The sequence below is a fragment of the Lepisma saccharinum genome, chromosome 3 (assembly GCF_977018435.1).
Source record: "Lepisma saccharinum chromosome 3, izLepSacc3.1, whole genome shotgun sequence".
Classification (NCBI taxonomy): domain Eukaryota; kingdom Metazoa; phylum Arthropoda; class Insecta; order Zygentoma; family Lepismatidae; genus Lepisma; species Lepisma saccharinum.
Window position 1 is genome coordinate 107,368,979 of NC_139231.1, and position 20,563 is coordinate 107,389,541.

Consider the following 20,563-nt stretch of genomic DNA (forward strand, 5'->3'; position numbering starts at 1 on the left):
ACAGGAATTCAGTCGTAAAAGATAATGTGCACAACACGTTGGCATTTTAACAGATAATAAAACTGCCAGCTTGAATCAACAAGCGCAGGAGATGAAGCAAAGGCAAGTTTGCAAGGGTGGACAGCCCCGTCAAGTTTGAACCGGAATCATAATTATTTCATACAGGTTTTGCACCTTTGGTGCCACAAAGAAAAAGTTTTGCACTCGTCCCAAATTACGGTAAAAAAAAAGAAGTGCTCCCCTGTGCTTAGCACAACGCCATTAAGGCCTATAGGGGTGTGGGGGTAACGCCCCATACTTTCTTGATCCGGTCGTGAGTGGGGGTGATGTGATCAGCATCACGCCCCTGACCGCCTTTACCCCCAGGGTTTCCCCCAGGTACCCATGTTATTCGACGCTGGGTGGGCGCCGGGGCCGCTTCCAACGTTAGAAAGGTTCCCGGATTTGAACCGGCCGGGGATCGAACCCGGGACCTTTAGCATAAATCGCGATTCAAAATTCGGGTTCCAAGCTGAAACATGAATTTGAAATCGTGATTTACCGTAATTTGGTAGAAGTGCAAAAGGTTTTCTTTTGTGGAACAAAAGGGTGCAAAACTATGAGCTACTTAAAGACCTTAAATTCAAAAGTCGGTCACATCATTAACTTGGAACCCAATCTGAATGGTGTTTTACCGTAATTTGGGAGGGGTGCAAACATTTTCTTTGTAGAATAAAAAGGTGCAATGCAAAGATTTCTGACTATGAAATAGTTGCTTGTCACAAAAGTCAGGTTCCTACCTTACGGGTCCTGGAATCCAGGGGCACCCAGATAGATTTCAAGAATAACTTCAGATTTTAAAGGTTTCGTAAATTTCAAAACGCCAATTACCAGGTATCTTGCAGTTGTCGCTTCCTTACAATACGTAAATACAATTCCTACTTTTTCTTGCCTTCACTCTTTTATTTGTAACTCTTAAGATTTTATTTTCCTGCACCTTCTTTCTAGATTTCCATCGTCTTTCCTCACTGTTAGCAGGGGCGGTCCGTGATTTTTATACTAAGGGAAGCACATGTCATAAGAAATTTTTAAAAATATAATAATAATTCAGTGATTCGGCGCTCTCACTAATCCGGAATCTATGCAATCAACACACGTAACTTGAACATAAAAAAAAAAAAAAAAATGTCAGACTGCTATCCTTCAAATTAAACAAGTGTTTGCACTCACATAGAAATAATAAGCCACACCGAGTTCACTTCTGAGACGAGTGAATCAAAATATTACCAATAGCTTAATTTCAAAGAATTCCAGGAATTTGTTTTTCATGTTTCATGTTTTGATCAATTAATTATAAAAACTAACTTCTTCATTGTCTCAAACCACACTTCACAAGTTGATTGTACATATTGTCAAATTAAATTGTATGATGATGTCCATAATATCCAACAAACGAGATTATGTGAAGTCAATTGCAAAAGCTCTTGATATCCTGGAAAAAGACAAATAATTTCGACAGTTTATACAATTAATTGATCTCGTATGGCTTCTTTTCAATAAAGGACGCATAAATTTCAGTGAAAAAGTACTCAAGTACTGTAATTTGCTGCAACTTTTTGAAAAGCTCCAAATTACGTTACATAAGAATTTCTCAAGATACAAGTTGTACACCTTTCATGCTAACAAATTGTGAAGAACACCTTTAAGCCGTTTAAGGAAAATAAAACTTACCGTTAACGATGCCAAGGATCCTTTTGCGTTGCCACAAGTATCAAATAGAGAATTCCTGATGCCCATGATTCAATCTGTAGTAGCAGCCTTGAAACCTTGAACAGTAATACCTGCACGAAGGGAAAATATGTGAACAAACTACATAGATTACATTTCCTTACATCAATGCATTATACATTTCATAAATCAATAAACGACAATTTCTCAGGCCAGACAAGGTAAAAATGTGCATGTGAATTCCAACTGAATATACACAAAGTGAGTTGTAAATTAGCCGCAGTGCAGTTACTTTCATTGAGATTATAAATTCTTAGTAGCACAGCAATCTAGTTTGTATTTGTCCATCAAAAACTGAAATATAATATCCCCTTTACTAGCTGGTGTAGTTGTAAAATATATAGCTTGTTCGTTTATAGAATAAGACAGTACCATTACATTGCCAATTTCCATATTTGCAAATATGACAAAATCCAACTATAATTTTACAAATTTATAGGTTACTGATTAAATAAATTTGACAAAAATATACAATCCAAAACAATATTACGAGGATCTTATTTCCACGCTTAACTACGGACATTCGCCTTCCCCTACAAAGTACCTCCTCAAGGGAGGCACAGTACTTTTTTGATCCTCCAATATTCAACCATAATTAAGCAGTTTATTCATATTGATGGAGATAAATACAAAATAAACAAATCTCAAATTTGTCATAACACCAAACTGGCTAAAGAAAACTATGGAAGTTATTAATCGCACACAAGTAAATTCTTTTAAAAATATAAGCCCAATTCTAACAAAGTTAAATGTAAAAATAATATTGTTATAGTTAATATAATTAATGCACAGCAAGCCAATATTTTCATCCAGATTGTACGATTGTACAGGAAAAATTACGTTATAATTTAAAAGTTATTATTCATAATAAGTAAATAATAACAACTAAATTGTAACACCATTAAGCCTTGTTTCCATGATATGAAAAACTCAATATGCTGACCAAGGCAGAAATTTATTTTATTATAAAACATAAACTAAACGTAACGTTTCAACTTTCTAGCAAGGTCTTCTTCAGACTCTGCACCAAGTACAAAATTGTAAGTATGGAATTTGTACCATCCTTGGGCTGCTGTACGTTGAACTCCACAATACAAGGCTATGAAAGCATCTATTGGTTTTTGAGGTTTCTTGCACAAAAAGTTGATTAGAAAGCACACGAGGCAGCGATGCCAACTAGATAAATATAAGTAAACAAAGCTGATATTTAAAGCAGTTTCTTGCTTTTATACTGTTCATTTATATATTCATATATGCATTTATTAATAACAGAGCTCTTCTCTACATAATTTTGGTACCGACTTACTAAAAATAGTTTATTACGCCAACAATATTACACCAACAACGCAACCTTTCCATCTTTTCCAACACTGAATAAAATCAATTCAACAGATATAAACTTTGCCAACACTGTCCCCGAAAGTCATTAATTCAGCACACGCTGTCAAGTCTTACGTTCTTAAATAGTTTACTTCAATTCTGATTTTAAAGCTTGTATAATACATAATAAGCAATTTGCACATATTAAAGTTAAACATATAAAAGAAGATAGATGACAAAAGTTGGTTTACCGGCGGTAACATGTAGAAAACAACGCTGTGTCAAGACTATAAAAGCCTACGTCTTCCTTGTTAATTGGTATATTATGTTGCCAAATATTGTTTTTCTGAACACAAGTAGTAAAGAACCATGCATAATAAACCAGGTTTAAAGACAGTGTTACTTACATGTTTCTAGGCATCTTACAAAAAGCCTGGCAAATGCTACAGTTAAAAGCTCGAACATTCCACGATTCACTACGTGACCTTCTGCGTTAAGCAATGTGGACACCATGTTTCGTGGACACGAATAGCCATGATTCATGTCTTTTGTCTGTAACTGGGGAAGTTGTTAAGCTAGTTAAAACTGCTTCAAGTTGGCCCCGTTTCAGCATGTCTCTATTCGAAGGTCTGTGTCTAGAGGACTAAAACATTTTTATTCCATGTCCTAAGAAGGATATACAAAACACAAAAAGTGCACTTAAAGTAACTGTAAGCCGACACCGACTTGAACCGATACCTACATATCGATATTTGAACACTGGAGCAATGAAAAAATGTCCAGCTCAACTCATGGACTCCCCTCCGAGAGGTTCTGGGTTCAAATCTCGGTTCAAAAGAGATGTTCTATTGTGTTTGTAATTTCATCTAACGGGACATTCCTCGAACAGTGGTCCATATAAATAACAAAAGAATTAATCTGAAAATTATTAGTGTTTTTAATTACATTAAGGTTTAAATGTTTGTGAATGCATATAATTTGTATATTTCACCAACAAAAGTTACTAGCATTTTTAGCCTACGTACATACTTCACGGACAAATGAAGTCAAAGTTTGCTTTAAAGCGTCACACACGTAACACATTTTCGTTAATGCTCCCCATGCATTTAGTCTATGTTTTCATATTCAAGTTCTTTTTTTCATTTGTTATCAGACAACACAAAGTCTTCCTAATTCTATAAAATCAGTTCATTATGAATATCTTAATATCTCATGTCTAGACCCTTACATTTTGTGTGTGAAATGTGACACACGTAACGCTGGAATGCACCTAATCATAATTTATCCTCATTGTTGCGATGACCTGCAACAAGTAAAAAACGGGACGATACATACCAAAATTCAAAGAAAATATTTGTAAATGTTAAATATTTATTTGATTGGATTTTGTAACTTAGCATTGCTTTTCTGCCACCTTCGGCTAATCGCAGCGATAAGGACGTGTGATGATCAGACGAAATTGATGAAAGAACACTTACACTTACAAAGAGCACTCATGCTCCGACCAGGATTCGAACCCTGGACTCCTGGCGTCGCTATGCTAACCACTCCGCCAGGGAGGTCGTTTTGTATGTATTTTATTGCACCAAAAGTGCATCATTAGCAGTTTATGCACCTTACTAAGTTGCACGGTCACCGATACGACGAAGAGCCCACATTTCATTACGGGTTTGCCATTGTCAATATATCTGAATTTTGATTCAAAATATCCGTAGATGCATTTATTAATATCACAGCTCTCCTCTACGTAATTTTCATGCCGAGTTAAGAAAAATTTGCTTATTGCACCAACAACGGAACCTTTCCATCTTTCCCAACACTGAGGAAGATCAATTCATCCTTTGTCAATCTTTCCAAATTCTTTCAGGCTCCTCTCAAATCTCAACATTGTTCTTCCACTTTCGTCTTGGTCTTCCTAAAGGTCTCTTACCTCTAGGTTACCCATCACAAATGCAGAAGTGGAAATTCCTACCTGGGGGAATGCTTGTATGATTCAACATCGAGAGACAATGAAGCTGGTTGGGGGTTGCTTACACAAATTGTTCTAGCTATACTCTGTCCCGGGAATGTGTGGAGCGAGCGCAGGTAGTGACTCGAGAGGGCTCGACCAATGAACATGTGAGAGGGAACGGGATTGGGTGGAGGGGGAAAAGCAACTGCTATCTTTCCAGCAGCGTGTACTGCTTCGCTTCGCCCGCTCGCTCTCTGCAGGTATGCGCGGTTTTGCTCCAGAGATTTCCGGGATAGAGTATAGCTGGGGATTGTTTTATGCAAATTTTCTTAACTGGGAGGACAGCATCCCCGTCTAACCTTCTTCCTGGCTTCATCCAATTGTTTCGTGATTTTCGTCGCGTTTTATACGAACAAGCTCACTTTGACTTGTGTTCTTGAGTGGAAAACAACGGAAAACTTCGGGTGGAACAATCAGCCAAGGGAATTACCACCAGGAAACTAATCTGAAAGAATTTGAATACGGAGGGATCATGTACTATCGGGGAAGTGGTGCCGAGGCTAGAGTCGAGAAGACAGTCAAGTCAGTGAAAGAAACTGTAGTGTGTGTCAATATTTCTTCCATGCGTGACCTCATGCTGTAGCCTAATGATGTCTTATCGCTCTCTTTTGTTTGATGCTCTTAACAGGTGACAGTCCAAACATCGCTATCAAGTACAGTAGGTTGTTCGCTTCACCTTTACCCTTGTTAAGTATAGCACAGCGCGTGCTATTCGTTAGTTGTTTTCTCGTGACATAGAGAGAGAGAGAGAGAGGGTGGGAAAGAAAGGTAGACATAAAAAAAGGTGCGCAAGTAAGGAAGCGAGAGGGGGGAACGAAAGAGAAGAAGCACGAGAGGAAAAGAGAAGCGGAAAGAAATAAATGAAGGCATAGAGGGGGAAGGGGAGGAAAAGAAATAAAATAAGAAAAGGGCGAGGGATATTAAATACAGGAAAAGAAACGAAAAAGAAAAGGAGAGAAAAAGGACGGAAGAGAAATAAAACCACGTATGAAAGACAGTAAGAGTCCAGAAAAAAGAGGTGACGAAACCCGAAGCAAAGGAATCAAAAGAAATCAACGAAAAGAGTAAGATATGAGAAGAGGGGGCGGCGCATTGGGAGGAGGCAGTAAGGTAGCAAAAGAATACAACCGAGAAAATCAATGGGGATCAAGACACCGTGATCGACTCAGGATCTCATTCAGGGAGGTTCCGGGTTTGATTCCATAACTTCGAAAGCCCCCTTCGTCAACTGAATCAGGTAATCATTCATCCTCGTCGTTGCGATTAGATAAAAGTGGCAAAATGCGACGTTAAATGAGAAAATACCAAAATTCAAATATTTATTGTTGCAGTATTTATACCCAGCAATTGAATTAAATGATGTGTAATCCCCCCCAGGGTTTCAATCCCAGCCCAGTCTCTACATTCGTGAATTCGTTTCCAACCTCGGAAACAAATATCCATCCTTTTTTCTAATTATGTCATTAGTTATCAATAATTTCCAGTATTAAAACTTTAAGCCACAAAACTGACAATCTTTCTGAAAGGAGAATTGAAATCATGAAGTTGCAAGTCACACATATTTTTTTAAAAATTGAGTTTGACTTTTTGTTTTAAGTCCAATTTTATGCACAGAGGCTAATTTGGACTGGATCTACAGTTTAAAGTAGGATCCGAAGCACTATGTGCCTCCACCGGGTATCGAACCCGGGACCCTTGGTTACTTGGCGATGACGTTACCACTACGTTCTTTTTTATTAAATTGAAAATCATTAGGGGCTTTAAAGACATTACGGGTCTTTAATAAATACATTTTAAATAGTACGTTTTGTTCCTATTGTAATTGGAATGACAATTGGACGACTTGAACGAAGTAGATCTAGAATTTCTTCAATTCGACCACTGGTTATACATGCATAGAGATTACTACACAATATGAAAGGCAATAACACCAGTGAGTGTCTTGGATCCCACTTTAAACTCGACTCGAGGGCGAAACTCGACTCGAGGGCGAGGGCCCATAAACGTTGTTAATGAGGGTTTTTTTTGGGGGGGGTGAGTACAAGATGTATAATACACCAACATCTTTCATATAAGCAATCCCTTTTACTGAATTATCAGAGAGGGGTGGGGGCGAGTTCCTCATGCACCCCGCTAACGACGCCAGTGGTAAGGCGAACCTCGATTACATTACCTGAGCATATAATGGAATACTGTTAACAATTTTGACCTTTTCACATTGTCATAAATAACCACGTTCGTCTGTGTGTCTGTGTTAAATTATTTACTATCATAAATAATATTTACAAAACCCTATCTAACGATGTTGTGCTCTGTCCGAGTTTTATTTACTTGATTATAAAATTGGAAAATGTTTACTTTAGCCTACGGATGAAGTGTTTCGCTCCCATAAAATCCTTCCCCCTCCAAATCGGATATGGAACCTACCTTTCCTAATTTGCTAATCCGTCGTTAACTCCTTACACGTGCCACAAGCCGTAAACGACAGCACTCCTCAACTCCTTGCACAAATGCCACACTAAAACAATGATTCACGACCACTCTCTCGCTCACATCAACATGACATCGTTTGCATCGAGTTCCAGCCTGCTCCTTATCGCTTCGACAGGAAGCGTATCGTCGTCAGCAGAAGGAGATTCAAGCAAACTGCATTGCTGCGTTGCCAAATCTTAATGCGGCTTTGCACCAAGGCAATTTGAGGCAGTGGCGGTAACAGACTTTCTTCGTCAAATATTCGGGCCACATATTCAAATAAAAAGTGTGTATTTTCCTAATTCTCATAAGAAATTGTAGCAAAGATTATTAATATGAAATAAATTCAAATGTTGCATTGAAAATGTGTTCAATGATAAAATTACCAGGTGTCCTGAATTTATCCCAAATACACGCGCTTTTTAAGTGTCCATCCTTAAAAATCTATGGACGAGGAATTGTATTCTGTTTTGTTTATAGTAAAATTCCTGCTGGTAAATCCATGAAACATTTTTTATCATTTTCTAGTAGGATATTGACAAAACTGATGGCGATGCTTCTTCTTCCATGAGTCTTCCAAGGATTTGAGTTCTATGTTCAAATATCAAAAAGAAAAAAGAAACCATCTTGAACAGGTTCATAAATCTGGTAAACATTCACGTAATTATAAACCGGGCTATTGTACATTTCTTAAGGCCGTACTAAAGGCAATTTTGTGTTACTATATCGAAAACAGATGGCAGCACCGTTTGCCATGGCAACCGAGGGCCATGTTGCCAGATCTCCGCGTAAATATAACCAAGATAGATACATACAGGTTGGTCGATTAGGGTACTCGATGTGAGATGACGCCATATTGGTTAGAGGTGGTGAGGTAGTGGATTAAAAAAAATAGTAGTAAAACAGGAAAATTGATAATCATGAGATTTTAGTTATATGTCATTATTAGAGAAATAAGCAAAGATCAGTGGAAGGTAGTAATAGTCGAAATATTAATATAAAATCCGTTGTTTTATATTAAGTATTTATTGTAATATTTAGAACGCAGAGAAGAAAATACAATAATAAGTGTAGTTAATTCAAACACGAAACGGGCCAAGTGAGGACAGTGAAATAATTGAAAACATTTTGTGAATTCGTTTGAAGCAAATGCTGCGTTGACTGTACACTTCATTTTGTATGACACTACTTTCTACCTTTGATAGGAGACTTTATACTCTGTCCCGACTATCTCTGCTGCAGCAAGGCTGCACATAGAAGCAGAGAAGGGGGCAGGGGAATCGAGTGGGCAGAGCGAAGTAGTACACGATGCTGCGAAAGCTGGTAACTACAGCCGCTTTCCCCCGTTCCAGGCAATCCAGTTCCCTCTCACGTGTTCATTGGTAGAGCCGTCTCTCGTCACTATTTGCGCAGAGACTTGCTTTCCTTCGCTTGCTCCAGCGAAGTTCTTTTCTTGTGTATGGAGTGACCGTTCAAAATATTATTGGGTAGAACGCAATGCAACGCACCGTGCTTTCATTGTTGAAACGCCAGATAAAGATAAAACAGATTTTCAATTTATACCAATGAGGATTGTTGGAGATAATATAGCCTTATGTCGAAATTATTCTAATTAAAATACGCTTGGAATAGATGCATTCTGGTTCTTGGCAATAAATAAGATTGTTCTCATGGTGTCACGATTTCAATAATCACTAATTCATCCATTCTTTCAGACAAGGATATGATTCAACAAATTGTAAAAATGGAACAAATAGTAATTGTACACTTTTGTTTATATCAATTGGTACATACTTCAACTGTTCGACCCTATAAAGAGGGACACTTTATGTGAACAGGAGTGTACCGTACAACTAACTTTCAATTTAGTTACTAGTTACATGGAAAGATTACTGAGTTTCAGGTACTAATTTCCAGTGGCGTCTCGTGGCCTCAAATTTGGCCGGGGCTTATTTTTTAAAGAATTTAAAATATAATGACAATTCACATGAATTACAAAAAATAGGTATTTTTCTTCTTCTAGACTACAAAACTGGACTTATTATTTTTTTTCAAAAAGTATTTAAAAGGTAATAACAATTCATATGAATTACAAAAAAAACCAGCTATTTATCTTCCTCTAAACTACAAAATTGGACTTATTTTTTTAAAGAATTTAAAATGTAATGATCATTCACATGAATTACAAAAGAAACAGGTATTGCTGTGAAACGTACCTTTCTACGAACGTTGGTTCTCATTTAAACAAGAACTGTGCTCTCCTGTTCTTCTGCTCAGCAAATTTTGTAGTTATTTTTTCGTTGAAGCCCTCTATGTTTGCAATGTATTCTTTCTCTATTGTAAGCACTGCCAAGGCATTGAGTCTGTCTTGTCCCATTGCATTTCTTCAGCAGGTTTTAATTAGGGATGGCCAGATCCGGATCCTAAGGATCCGGATCCTAAAATTTTTCGGATCCGGAATTTTCAGATCCGGATCCGGATCCGGTACTTTTGGATCTGGAATTTTCAGATCCGGATCCGAATCCGCTACTTTCGGATCTGGATCCAGAACTTTCGGATCCGGATCCAGAATTTTAGGATCCGGATCCGGTACTTTTGGATCCGGATCCGGAATTTTCGGAGCCAGATCCGTTTTGCCATCCAACATGCGCTTCTTTGGAAAGTAAGACTGTGCTTATAACATATTGTTACCTGCTAATATACATATATATATAATATACATACATACACACATATATATATATATATAGTGTGTGTACCCGCGTGCGCGATTTGTAATTAATTAATACACTTACAAGGGAGGTCTAAATCTCCCCCTCCGATCTCCATGGAACTTGCCAGGTGTATAGAGGCCCCCCCCCCCTCAAATGTCAAGATGAGGAGAAATTGAAGTGGGGATCTGACCCCGAAACCACGTAAATATGGCATAGGAAGAAACAGGGGGCATAGGGCCTCTCTATACACCTGTCAAATTCCATAGAAATCGGAGGAGGACACAGGGGTCAGATGATCCCCACGTCAATTTGTACTCATCTTGATATTTGAGGCGGGTTTTGCCCCCTAAAACAGTTTTTTTAGCCGAAACAAAAAAAAAACACGTATTTCTTCCTTTGGGCCCCTCTATACACCTGCAAAGTTTCATTAAAATCGGAGGGGGACACAGGGGTCAGATCCTTACATCAATTTGTCCTCATCTTTTCATTTGAGGGGATTTTGCCCCCTAAAACAGTTTTTAGCTGAAACAAAAAAACACGTATTTCTTCATTTGGGTCCGTTTATACACACACCTGCCAAGTTTCATGGAAATCGGAGGGGGCACAAGGGTCAGATCCCCACTTCAATTTGTCCTCATCTTGACAATTGAGTGGGTTTTGCCCTGTAAAACAGTTTTTTAGCTGAAACAAAAAAACACGTATTTCTTCCATTGGGCCCCACTATACACCTGCCAAGTTTCATGGAAATCGGAGTGGGACACATAGGTCAAATGCACACTTAAATTTGTCCTCATATTGACATTTGAGGGGGGGTTGCCCCCTAAAACAGTTTTTTAGCAGAAACAAAAAAAACACGTATTTCTTCATTTGGGCTCGTTTATACACACACCTGCCAAGTATCATGGAAATCGGACGGGGACACATAAGTCTTATGCATACTTAAATTTGTCCTCATATTGACATTTGAGATTTGAGGGGGCGGGGGGGGGGTTGCCCGCTAAAACAGTTTTTTAGCCGAAACAAAAAAAAAACACGTATTTCTTCATTTGGGCCCGTTTATACACACACCTGCCAAATATCATGGAAATCGGAGAGGGACACAGGGGTCAGATCCTCACATCAATTTGTCCTCATCTTGACATTTGAGGGGGTTTTGCCCCCTAAAACCGTTTTTTAGCTGAAATAAAAAAAAGTATTTCTTCCATTGGGCCCCACTATAGACCTGCCAAGTTTCATGGAAATCGGAGGGACACAGGGGTCAGATCCTCACTTCAATTTGTCCTCATCTTGACATTTGAGGGGGTTTTGCCCCCTAAAACAGTTTTTTAGCTGAAACAAAAAAAAACACGTATTTCTTTCTTTGGGCCCGTTTATACACACACCTGCCAAGTATCATGAAAATCGGAGGGGGACACAGGGGTCAGATCCTCACTTCAATTTGTCCTCATCTTGACATTTGAGGGGGTTTTGCCCCTAAAACCGTTTTTTAGCTGAAACAAAAACACACGTATTTCTTCCTTTGGGTCCCACTATTCGCGTGTCAAGTTTCATGGAAATCGGAGGGGGACACTTAGATAACTTCCCTTGTTATTTGTAATTATATAACACTGCATACTATATTATAATGTTTTATTTTAATTTGTAAAACTGTAACTGTAGAACAATTGTATAATTTTTGTATAACATTTCTATCTTGTTATATGTGTTAAAGGTTTCATCCTGGAATTGAATGTCTCACATTTATGTATGTTTTCATTTCCAATACATTCGAACGAATACATATTCGTTTCAATGGCATTTACAAAATCACCTCTGACATTTTATGTTAAACAAGTAAGATTATTTTTGTGCATGAGTGTGTTAGCCGATGCGTAGCAAAGTATTTTAGGAAAAACACTTGAAAAAAATTCTTCTGGGACTAACTAATGAAAAATTTATTTGTAATCGAAGATCATAATACCTTTTAAGGTGTGGTAATATTATAATGGGATTGAGATACGAAACTCTCGGATCCGGATCCAAAAAATCCGGAATTTTCGGATCCGGATCCAGATCCGGAACTCTCGGATCCGGAACTTTCAGAACCGGGTTCGGATCCAGATCCGTAACTTTTGGATCCGGAACCGATCCGGATTTTTCGGATCCGGATCCGTTTGGCCATCCCTAGTTTTAATACGCTTCAATGTGCTGAAACATCGTTCAGATTCAGCTGTTGCCACTGGAGTTGTTAAAACTATGTTTGTCATTTTTACTGTTTATGAAAAGGTATCCTCTAAATCATTTTCAATGAAAAACGAATGCAATGTACTGATAGAGTTTATGTTTTTAAACTCTTCACTACAATAAAGAACACGAAGTTCACTCTTTAGTTTTTCCTCTTCTATGAAGGGATAATATTTGGCACAATTCTTACACGAATCATCGAGAAAATCAGACTTCCTCCAGTCATTGAATTTTGCAGGGTCAACTAAATTGAAACACTCGAAATGTTCAGTTGCCCCAAATCTCTCTTCAGCTTGATGAATAATTATATCGCAGCACTCAATAGCGCATGCTGTTTTGTTAACACTGCTTTTTCTTTTCTTCGAGATGTTACACAGAACAGAACTATCATCTGAAGAGTTAGCCAGTTCATTCCTAATATCACTGATGTCAGCAACAAATTTGCGAAGATGTTCCTTCACGTGTACCATTGTTGTAATTTTCGTCTGCAAAATATTGTAAAATATTTCGACGAAGGGCATTATCCTGTTAAAGACACCCAAGAAAGAAATGAATTCCTCGTCTTCAAGGAAATGTATTAGTCCAGTTGCTTCCCTAATTGACAAAGAATCCCATGAGCCATCTTGCTGAACAATTTCCAAACACTCTATCAGGGCTTCCTCGCACTGGAAAACAGACGACACTAAACCTACTCTGGAAATTCCACCTTGTTTGGCATGTTCGCGGTAACCGTCGATGACATACCTCCTGCAGTAAATCTGTTCTCTTACTAGATGAAGAGAAGAACGAAGAAAATGCAGACAAATTGGCAAAGAAAATTCTGATAGCTGTGATGGTAGAGCATACTTGTTGCATTATGAGATTGAGTTGGTATGCATAACAATGCACAAAATAAGCACTTGGATAAACATCTCTTACAAGTTTCTGGACTCCAAGCCGTACCCCTCGGAATGCAGATCCACCATCATACGTTTGAGAAACTAATTTATCTTTTAGTTTGTACTGCTCTAATGCATCTAATATACATTGGGATATCCTTGATGCAGATCTGTCAGTCAGTTGCACGAAACCATGAAAATGCTCTACTACTTGCGAGCACTGAACAAAACGAATCACAATAACCAATTGTGTCTTATTGAAAATGTCGCTGGTTTCATCAGCTTGTACAGACACAAACATAGCTTTGTTTACATCCTCCTGGAGGGCCTCACTGTAAACCTGATACATACAGTCTAACAACTCATTTTGTATCACGGCTGATGCGTATTTATTTACGTATTTCTCTAAATGTTCATGCAAACTGTTATCTAGCTTAGCAATCTCATTTACTAAATCTAGGAAGATGCCTCTGTTTAAAGATTGTTATCTTTCGTTATGTCCTCGTAGATCAAGTTCATGTCGACCACAGAATTTTAAGCAATCGATAATTCTATTTAATATATGCCTATTTTTCCGGACTAATGCATTGTGCCTTGTAATTGACAGTCTATATCCTTCATCGATTTGTGTTCGAACATCAACCTTTCCAAACAAACTCAATTTTAACGAGTTTCCAATGACTTAATTTTTTCAGAAAGATGTTTGAGATCACTTATACTATGAACTGTCCATGAAGCACCACCACCAAACAAAAGGCAATTAAAACAAAAGAGAGTTTTCTTGATCTCGCTAGCTGTCAACCACGGTTTTCTATTGTACCAGTCTGGATTGAAAGAGCGTGATTGTGATTTGTGTTTTTGTATTAATGTAACACTCGGATGGTCAGGACCTAATTGTTTAACAACAAGTTTTTCTTGGTCACTCAATGTCTGAAATGGTGTTGACAACAAGAAATCCACTTTGTTCATAGCGAATAAAAGCCACCACAACGCTACACTACAACATGCGGGATCGAACGAACGCGACGCCACGGAAGTAGCCCCAAATCAACATCCAAACCCATTGCACTCCTCCCTTCGCTCTCTCTGCTAGCACGTGACCTTCACTGTAGCGTGTAGCGTAGACCACGCCTTCCTCTGCGACGAGCCCCGAGACCGATAACTGACATCAATGCCGCTAGGAGCGCTATCGTATCCATTGCAGCAGACGATGAACTTACGTGGGTAAAAATCGCCTTTTAAAAGATTGTGTGATAGTTATGTATTATGGTGATTGAAAATTACGTCAATACGTCCGTTTTTCTTTAGGGGCTAAGCCCCGGGAGCCCCAAGGGACGAGACGCCACTGCTAATTTCATAAGGTAAGTAGTTTACAGTTATTGTTACTTTCAAAGACAGCTGTGGAACAAACCAGTATAATTCGTGAAGAACTGTGCAACAGGAGTTTGGACATTGTGCTGAGGCAACTTGTGTAAAATTGTACTTAAATATTATGAAACGAACAAATAATCACTCTGCGGCTCGTTTACCTTTATTTCCGGTTTTCAAATAAAGGCCTCCCCGATGGCGTAGTGGTAACGTCGTCGCCTTGTACTCAAAAGGTTCGATACATGATGGAGGCGCATTGCACAGTGGCTCGGATCCACTTTAAACTGTAGGTCCAGTCCTGATTAGCCTATCTGTGCATAAAAAGGACTTAAAACATCAATTCAAGGTTTTCAAATAAATAATTTTCTTATAGTATAGTAATTTGAGCTTTAATTTCCATTGTAACACTGTTAAGGCTTGTTTCCATGTTAATAACACATTAAAATGCTGACCAAGATAAATTTTTATAGTATAAGAAAATATACATAAACACGTAACGTTTCCACCCTCTAACAGGGTATTCTTCAGACGAATATTCAATTGTGTATATTCGTCTGAAGAAGATCCTGTTTGAAACGCAACGTGCCACCACTCCTTGCTCCGGCTGGTCAGTTGGGGGCACCAGTTCTCACCCAGGGATCGGGATTAAGACGATCCGCCCTTCCTCCAGGAAGGTAACCACCGAATTTCGACACGTGACAGTAAATAAAATTCCAAATACTTTATATTAAAAATATCCAAAATCTTTAATCACGAATCGCGCGCGTACATACTGATTCGCACAAGCCAAAAATATAATGTGTTGGGTCCTGCTCGCTTGTAGGCAGTGATGAGTAACTTATTTATCACGACAGAGTCCGCGCACCGCCTTCACCGTTAATAGCAAGACCTCAACTCCTACCTCAAGCGAGAGGCGCAGCATAACAGATTGTTCTAACTTACAATACAAACTCATAACATAAAATAACACAAGAAAAACTGGTAATTTATACAACACATCAATGTTAATTAGTGATAGTAAGCTAAAGTTCAGGTTGGCAACAATTAAAAATGCCAACGTGGAAGTTTTTACATCGCCAAGAACACGAAGCGTGGTTCCCCCACTCCTAATATAAACAGCCAATAGGAATACGATATTTTATTGAAAACGAGGGAGAAATACTTTGCTATAATATTACAATGTTAAACTATATAGAAATAACTAAACTGATTTTATCAAATAAATCATATTTGCCCTTGCACATAAAAATGATTAAATAAAGATTTAGTTTATAACGAAGACAAATTACTTCACTCTTGTACATTGTTGAACAAAAATAGATATTAAGAAGAGATGTATTTAACTTGTGCTTAAACAATGAAAACGCTGCATACACTATTTGGGACAATTATTAGCCTATAAATTCTGAATAAATGTTGAAAAAATACGCGAATAATATTATAACATAAGATAAAACGTAAATATATACATGAATTATAAAAACAATTAAGTATAAATAATTTAATCCAAGTTCTTAACTTGAAAGTATACGAATAAGATAAGTGCCAATATACAACTTAAATCTGCCTAACATGGCGGTCGTTACATGTTGGAGGGTGGAAACTTTACGTCTTTATGTATATTTTTTATACTACCTAGGTATAAAATTTTGCCTTGGTCAGCATTTTAATGTCTTTTTAATTTCCATCTTCAGTTTTCTTCCAATATTGCGAATAAGAATTTTTGCAGGTTTTAATATACCCGAAAATATTATAAACTAAAATATTATTTGGTCTTATCGTCATCCTGAGAAAATGGAACACTTTTTTGTTTCAATTGGAATTCTGCAAGAAAAATACATTAAGAAACTGAAATCTAAGGTCTTGTGGAAAAATTAACATTACTAATTTTAAGCATTTTTCAACAATGTTTATAATTGAAAGAAACTTGTCCTGGGTCGATATTCCCTGTTGTGTGAAAAATATCTACAGCTGAAATCGAAATAAAAGTCTGGTATCGTCTAACATCGCCGATAAAAGTAGCGAGTGGCGAAAGGAACTTCTGTCCTTTGAAATCAATGAAGACGTATTTAGTTGGTTGGTTGACTTGCTGTATTTTACTTCGCTTTTTGTGTCACTTTTGACTAATTTGCGAAGATGGAGATGAGTGATGATATGATGAAATTAATGAATGGACACTCACAAACATCCATGGCCAGGCCGGGATTCGAACCCGGGACCGCTGGCGTCATAGCGCGAGGTGCTAACCACTCCGCTACGGAGGCCGGCAAGACGTATTTGAAACAGTTTGGGGAAAGTTGGGAGATGTTTACATGGATCAATATGGGGAAAATGCAGTGGGCCGGGGTGCAAATTATCCCAGTGTGGAATGCTTCATGAGAATTTTCTTAACTGGGGTGATAGCGTCATCCCACGTTCCTCCCAATGACCCGCTCCCCCCTCAGAAGGACTCCTGCGGGCGGCCTTGATTTGAGAACCAACATGTCATTTCAAAAACTCTCACCACAGTCGCCACTTGTCAAAATTTGACTTCGATAACGTGACTGAAGAATTTTATACATAAAGGCGAGAGATTTTCAGTATGAAAAGCAAAGTATACGATATTTGCCTTTATTGTATTCTACATGTTTTCTAAATGAATTTCCCCCTACGATTCTTTTCAAAGCCATACGGAATGTTCATAAGACTGCGTAACACACACACACACACATATATGTACGAGTAATAATTACATGGATATACCCATATACAGATACAGAGTCGCCGACGTCCGTGCCAGGACTCCCGGGTTCGAATCTCCGCTTGGGCGTGGGTGGTCTTTGAGAGTGTCACTTCATCAATTTCATCTTGTCATTCATCCTCATCGTCGCGATTTGCGAAAAGTGGCACAAAAGAGACGCTACACACAAGGTGACATTGTGGACTACACACAAACTTTCACAGTGTGTAGAGGATGGAAATGCAAACAACTTCCCTTGATAACTATTTGTTTCTTGACGTTTCAATTCTACTTCAGCCCTCAAAAATAGCATTTTTTAAATCCTGTATGCTTATGGCACATGCTTCACATTCATGGTTACTACGGTACTATCATTTTTCCTGTCGGAAGACAACAAAATCTTTAGTACGCTGCGAACAGGAAAGGGTGGCCCTCAGGATATAAATATCCCTGAAAAGTATTTAATGTAACGATAATCAGCAGCGTAACTTGGGGTCGAACATGAAGCTCAGGTTTCTAAAAATATAAAAGGATTAACATTTCAAAATATATGTACACACTTTAATTTGGCCACCGCTCCCATACCCACGCCACGCCCATGCCACGCCTACGATGATAAGCAGCAATGCATGAATTAAGCTAAAAGGATAATCTCAGGGGTTTCATTATGTCTGCTAGCATGATTCCGTTTCCATAGAATACTGGCGTCTTTAGTATGTTCTGCCAAAAAAATATCATCTACATAAACGCAAGATCAGCGCTCAAAGTGTGGAGGGTGAAACACAGCGGGATGGTATCCCCTTAAGTTAAACAAATTTTATAAAGCACCCGCCAGCTCGTCTAATTTACCTAAGCATTCCCTCTAGTCAGTGGCGTGCGCAAGGAGGGTTAGTGGGTATCATACCCCCTCCCCCTTGGCTGAGTATTCCTAAAAAAAATAACGCCAAAGGTAGAAAAATATGGCAAAATGAGAGCTGACTACCAGAAAAAGTGTACAAAACCGCCCCCTTATGAAAATTCTGGGCACGCCACTGCCTCTAGTGTATTGTTTTGATTGATTGATTTCCTGTATTTTACTTCGCTTTTTGTGGTTAATTTGCAAAGATGGGGATGAGTGATGATATGATGAAATCGATGAATGGACACTCGCAAACATCCATGCCGGGTTTCGAACCCGGGACCTCTGGCGTCGTAGCGCGATGTGATAACCACTCCGCCGCGGAGGCCGGCTTTAGTGTATTGTGTCTCACTCTTGATACATATAATAACTACCCCAACTTCTATCTCCAAACTCCACCAAGCACCCCCGGCTAGGAATATCCACTTACACAAGAGAAAATGTTGTTTGTATTGATGCCCTCTACAAACTGCCAAACTTCGTGGGTGTTTGAAATGTGTGTTGAGTATGGGGGAAGTTCAAGTGTAGAATTTTACAAGGAAAGAAAGGTGTCTTATATTTTCACTTTTCAAAATATAAGGGCCTCGCGGGTATAGCTCGCACAGGACCATGCGTTTCCTAACGGCGGCCCTGGCCAGTATGATCCTCCGTAGGGCTGTGTGTGTGTTGTCCTGAATTTGTCCTGGCGTGTGTTGAGTGCCCCACTCAGCTTTTAACTGTAATATCGGATTAAAAATTATAGATACTCGAGTTTAGACTGCAATTAAAAATTAACTAATAGACCTACAAACATACGAGTTACATTAAAATTTAGCTTATTCAATTCTGCGTTTAATCTATGCTTGCCAAATTTCTTTTTGAGTATGACTTATATTTTTTAACGCCGTGAGAACAAAAAAACACGGCAGGTTTTTTGTAGTTTTCGCTATCTTTGAAATTCTGTATATGAAAAATGGGTTGTCCGATCGTGATGAAATTTTAGTATGGTGTAGGAAGAAACCGGTATCATTAATTTTGCGAAATAACTTTTTCTTAATACTTGGTAGTCCTACAAATACAATATTGGTCTTGTTTTGAAGCTATTTGCATCTGCTTTTAAAATCCATTATCGTTGTCAATTCACATTGAGAAAACGATTTTATGCAGATTTTTATTGAGCGGAATTAAGATGTACGCGGAACGTGGCAATACCGCAAGCACCGACTCGCAGTGCCAGGCCGGCAGTTTCCACGATTCAACGGACATCGTTCCGCGCTCATTTTTACTCCGCTGAATAAAAATATGTATATAATCGGTTTCTCAATATGACAACGATAATGGATTTTAAAAGCAGATGCAAATAGCTTCAAAACAAGACCAATATTGTATTTGTAGGACTACCAAGTATTAAGAAAAAGTTGTTTCGCAAAATTGATGATAATGGTTTTTTGACAATTTTCTGAAAACTGAAAATTACCATTTATGCCTAAAACCTTTCTTCCTACACCATACTAAAATTTTATCACGATCGGACAACCCATTTTTGATTGACAGAATTTCAAAGATAGCGATCGTTTGCAAACTCAAAAAAACCTGCCCATTTTTGTTCTCACGACGTTAATAAATATAAGTCATACTAAAAAAATGTGGTTAGCAAAGATTAACGCAGAATTGAATAAGCTAAATTTTGATGTAACTCGTTTCTTTGTAGGTCCACTGGTATACATTTTTAATTATAGTCCACACTCGAGTACCTATAATTTTTAATCCGACAGTTGGTAAGAATATTTTAGTCCTCGCAGACAGTAAAGTTTTAGTTCTTGTTTAGTAGTGAATGAACGAACTAGTTTTAAAAATTGGGTAAAGGACTTTTTAAGATATATTTTCTTTTCTTTTTAGGGGCCTGCTCTCCATTTTGTCTTAGTTAAGGTGTTTGTTCTCGTATAACACGACGGGCCGAAATAGCCTATGTGCTGAAGTGTCCATTATATACAAATCAATCAATCAATATTGAATGAAATTATAACCTTCATATGACCTTGGAGGTCAGCCTAGCTAATGTTTTACAAAGTTGACGCCAGAGGTTTATCCAGGATTTTTCCCTTGTGGGGTGTTGGAAACTTTTGAGGGGGTGTAAGTTTGGGGATGTTAAGTGCATATTTTGGACTGTTTTCAAAATGTTTGCCTTAATTCAATTTGTTCATAGATGTTTCC

General features: G+C 38.2%; 1 protein-coding gene across 5 annotated transcripts in view; it reads right to left on the reverse strand.

Moving 5' to 3' along the window:
• The window catches only part of LOC145985285 (E3 ubiquitin-protein ligase SIAH1B-like), a 125,417-nt gene that overhangs the window by 8,927 nt on the left and 95,927 nt on the right, over window positions 1-20,563 (reverse strand). For 2 of the 5 annotated variants that reach the window (XM_083119111.1, XM_083119112.1), the window contains exon 3: window positions 1,711-1,820. In XM_083119111.1, the coding sequence (XP_082975237.1) occupies window positions 1,711-1,776 (66 nt within the window). In that variant the 5' untranslated portion in view covers window positions 1,777-1,820. Of the gene's footprint in view, window positions 1-1,710; window positions 1,821-3,494; window positions 3,607-3,829; window positions 3,879-7,525; window positions 7,688-20,563 lie in introns of those variants that run through there. The other 3 variants (XM_083119109.1, XM_083119113.1, XM_083119110.1) reach the window with 3 other exon arrangements.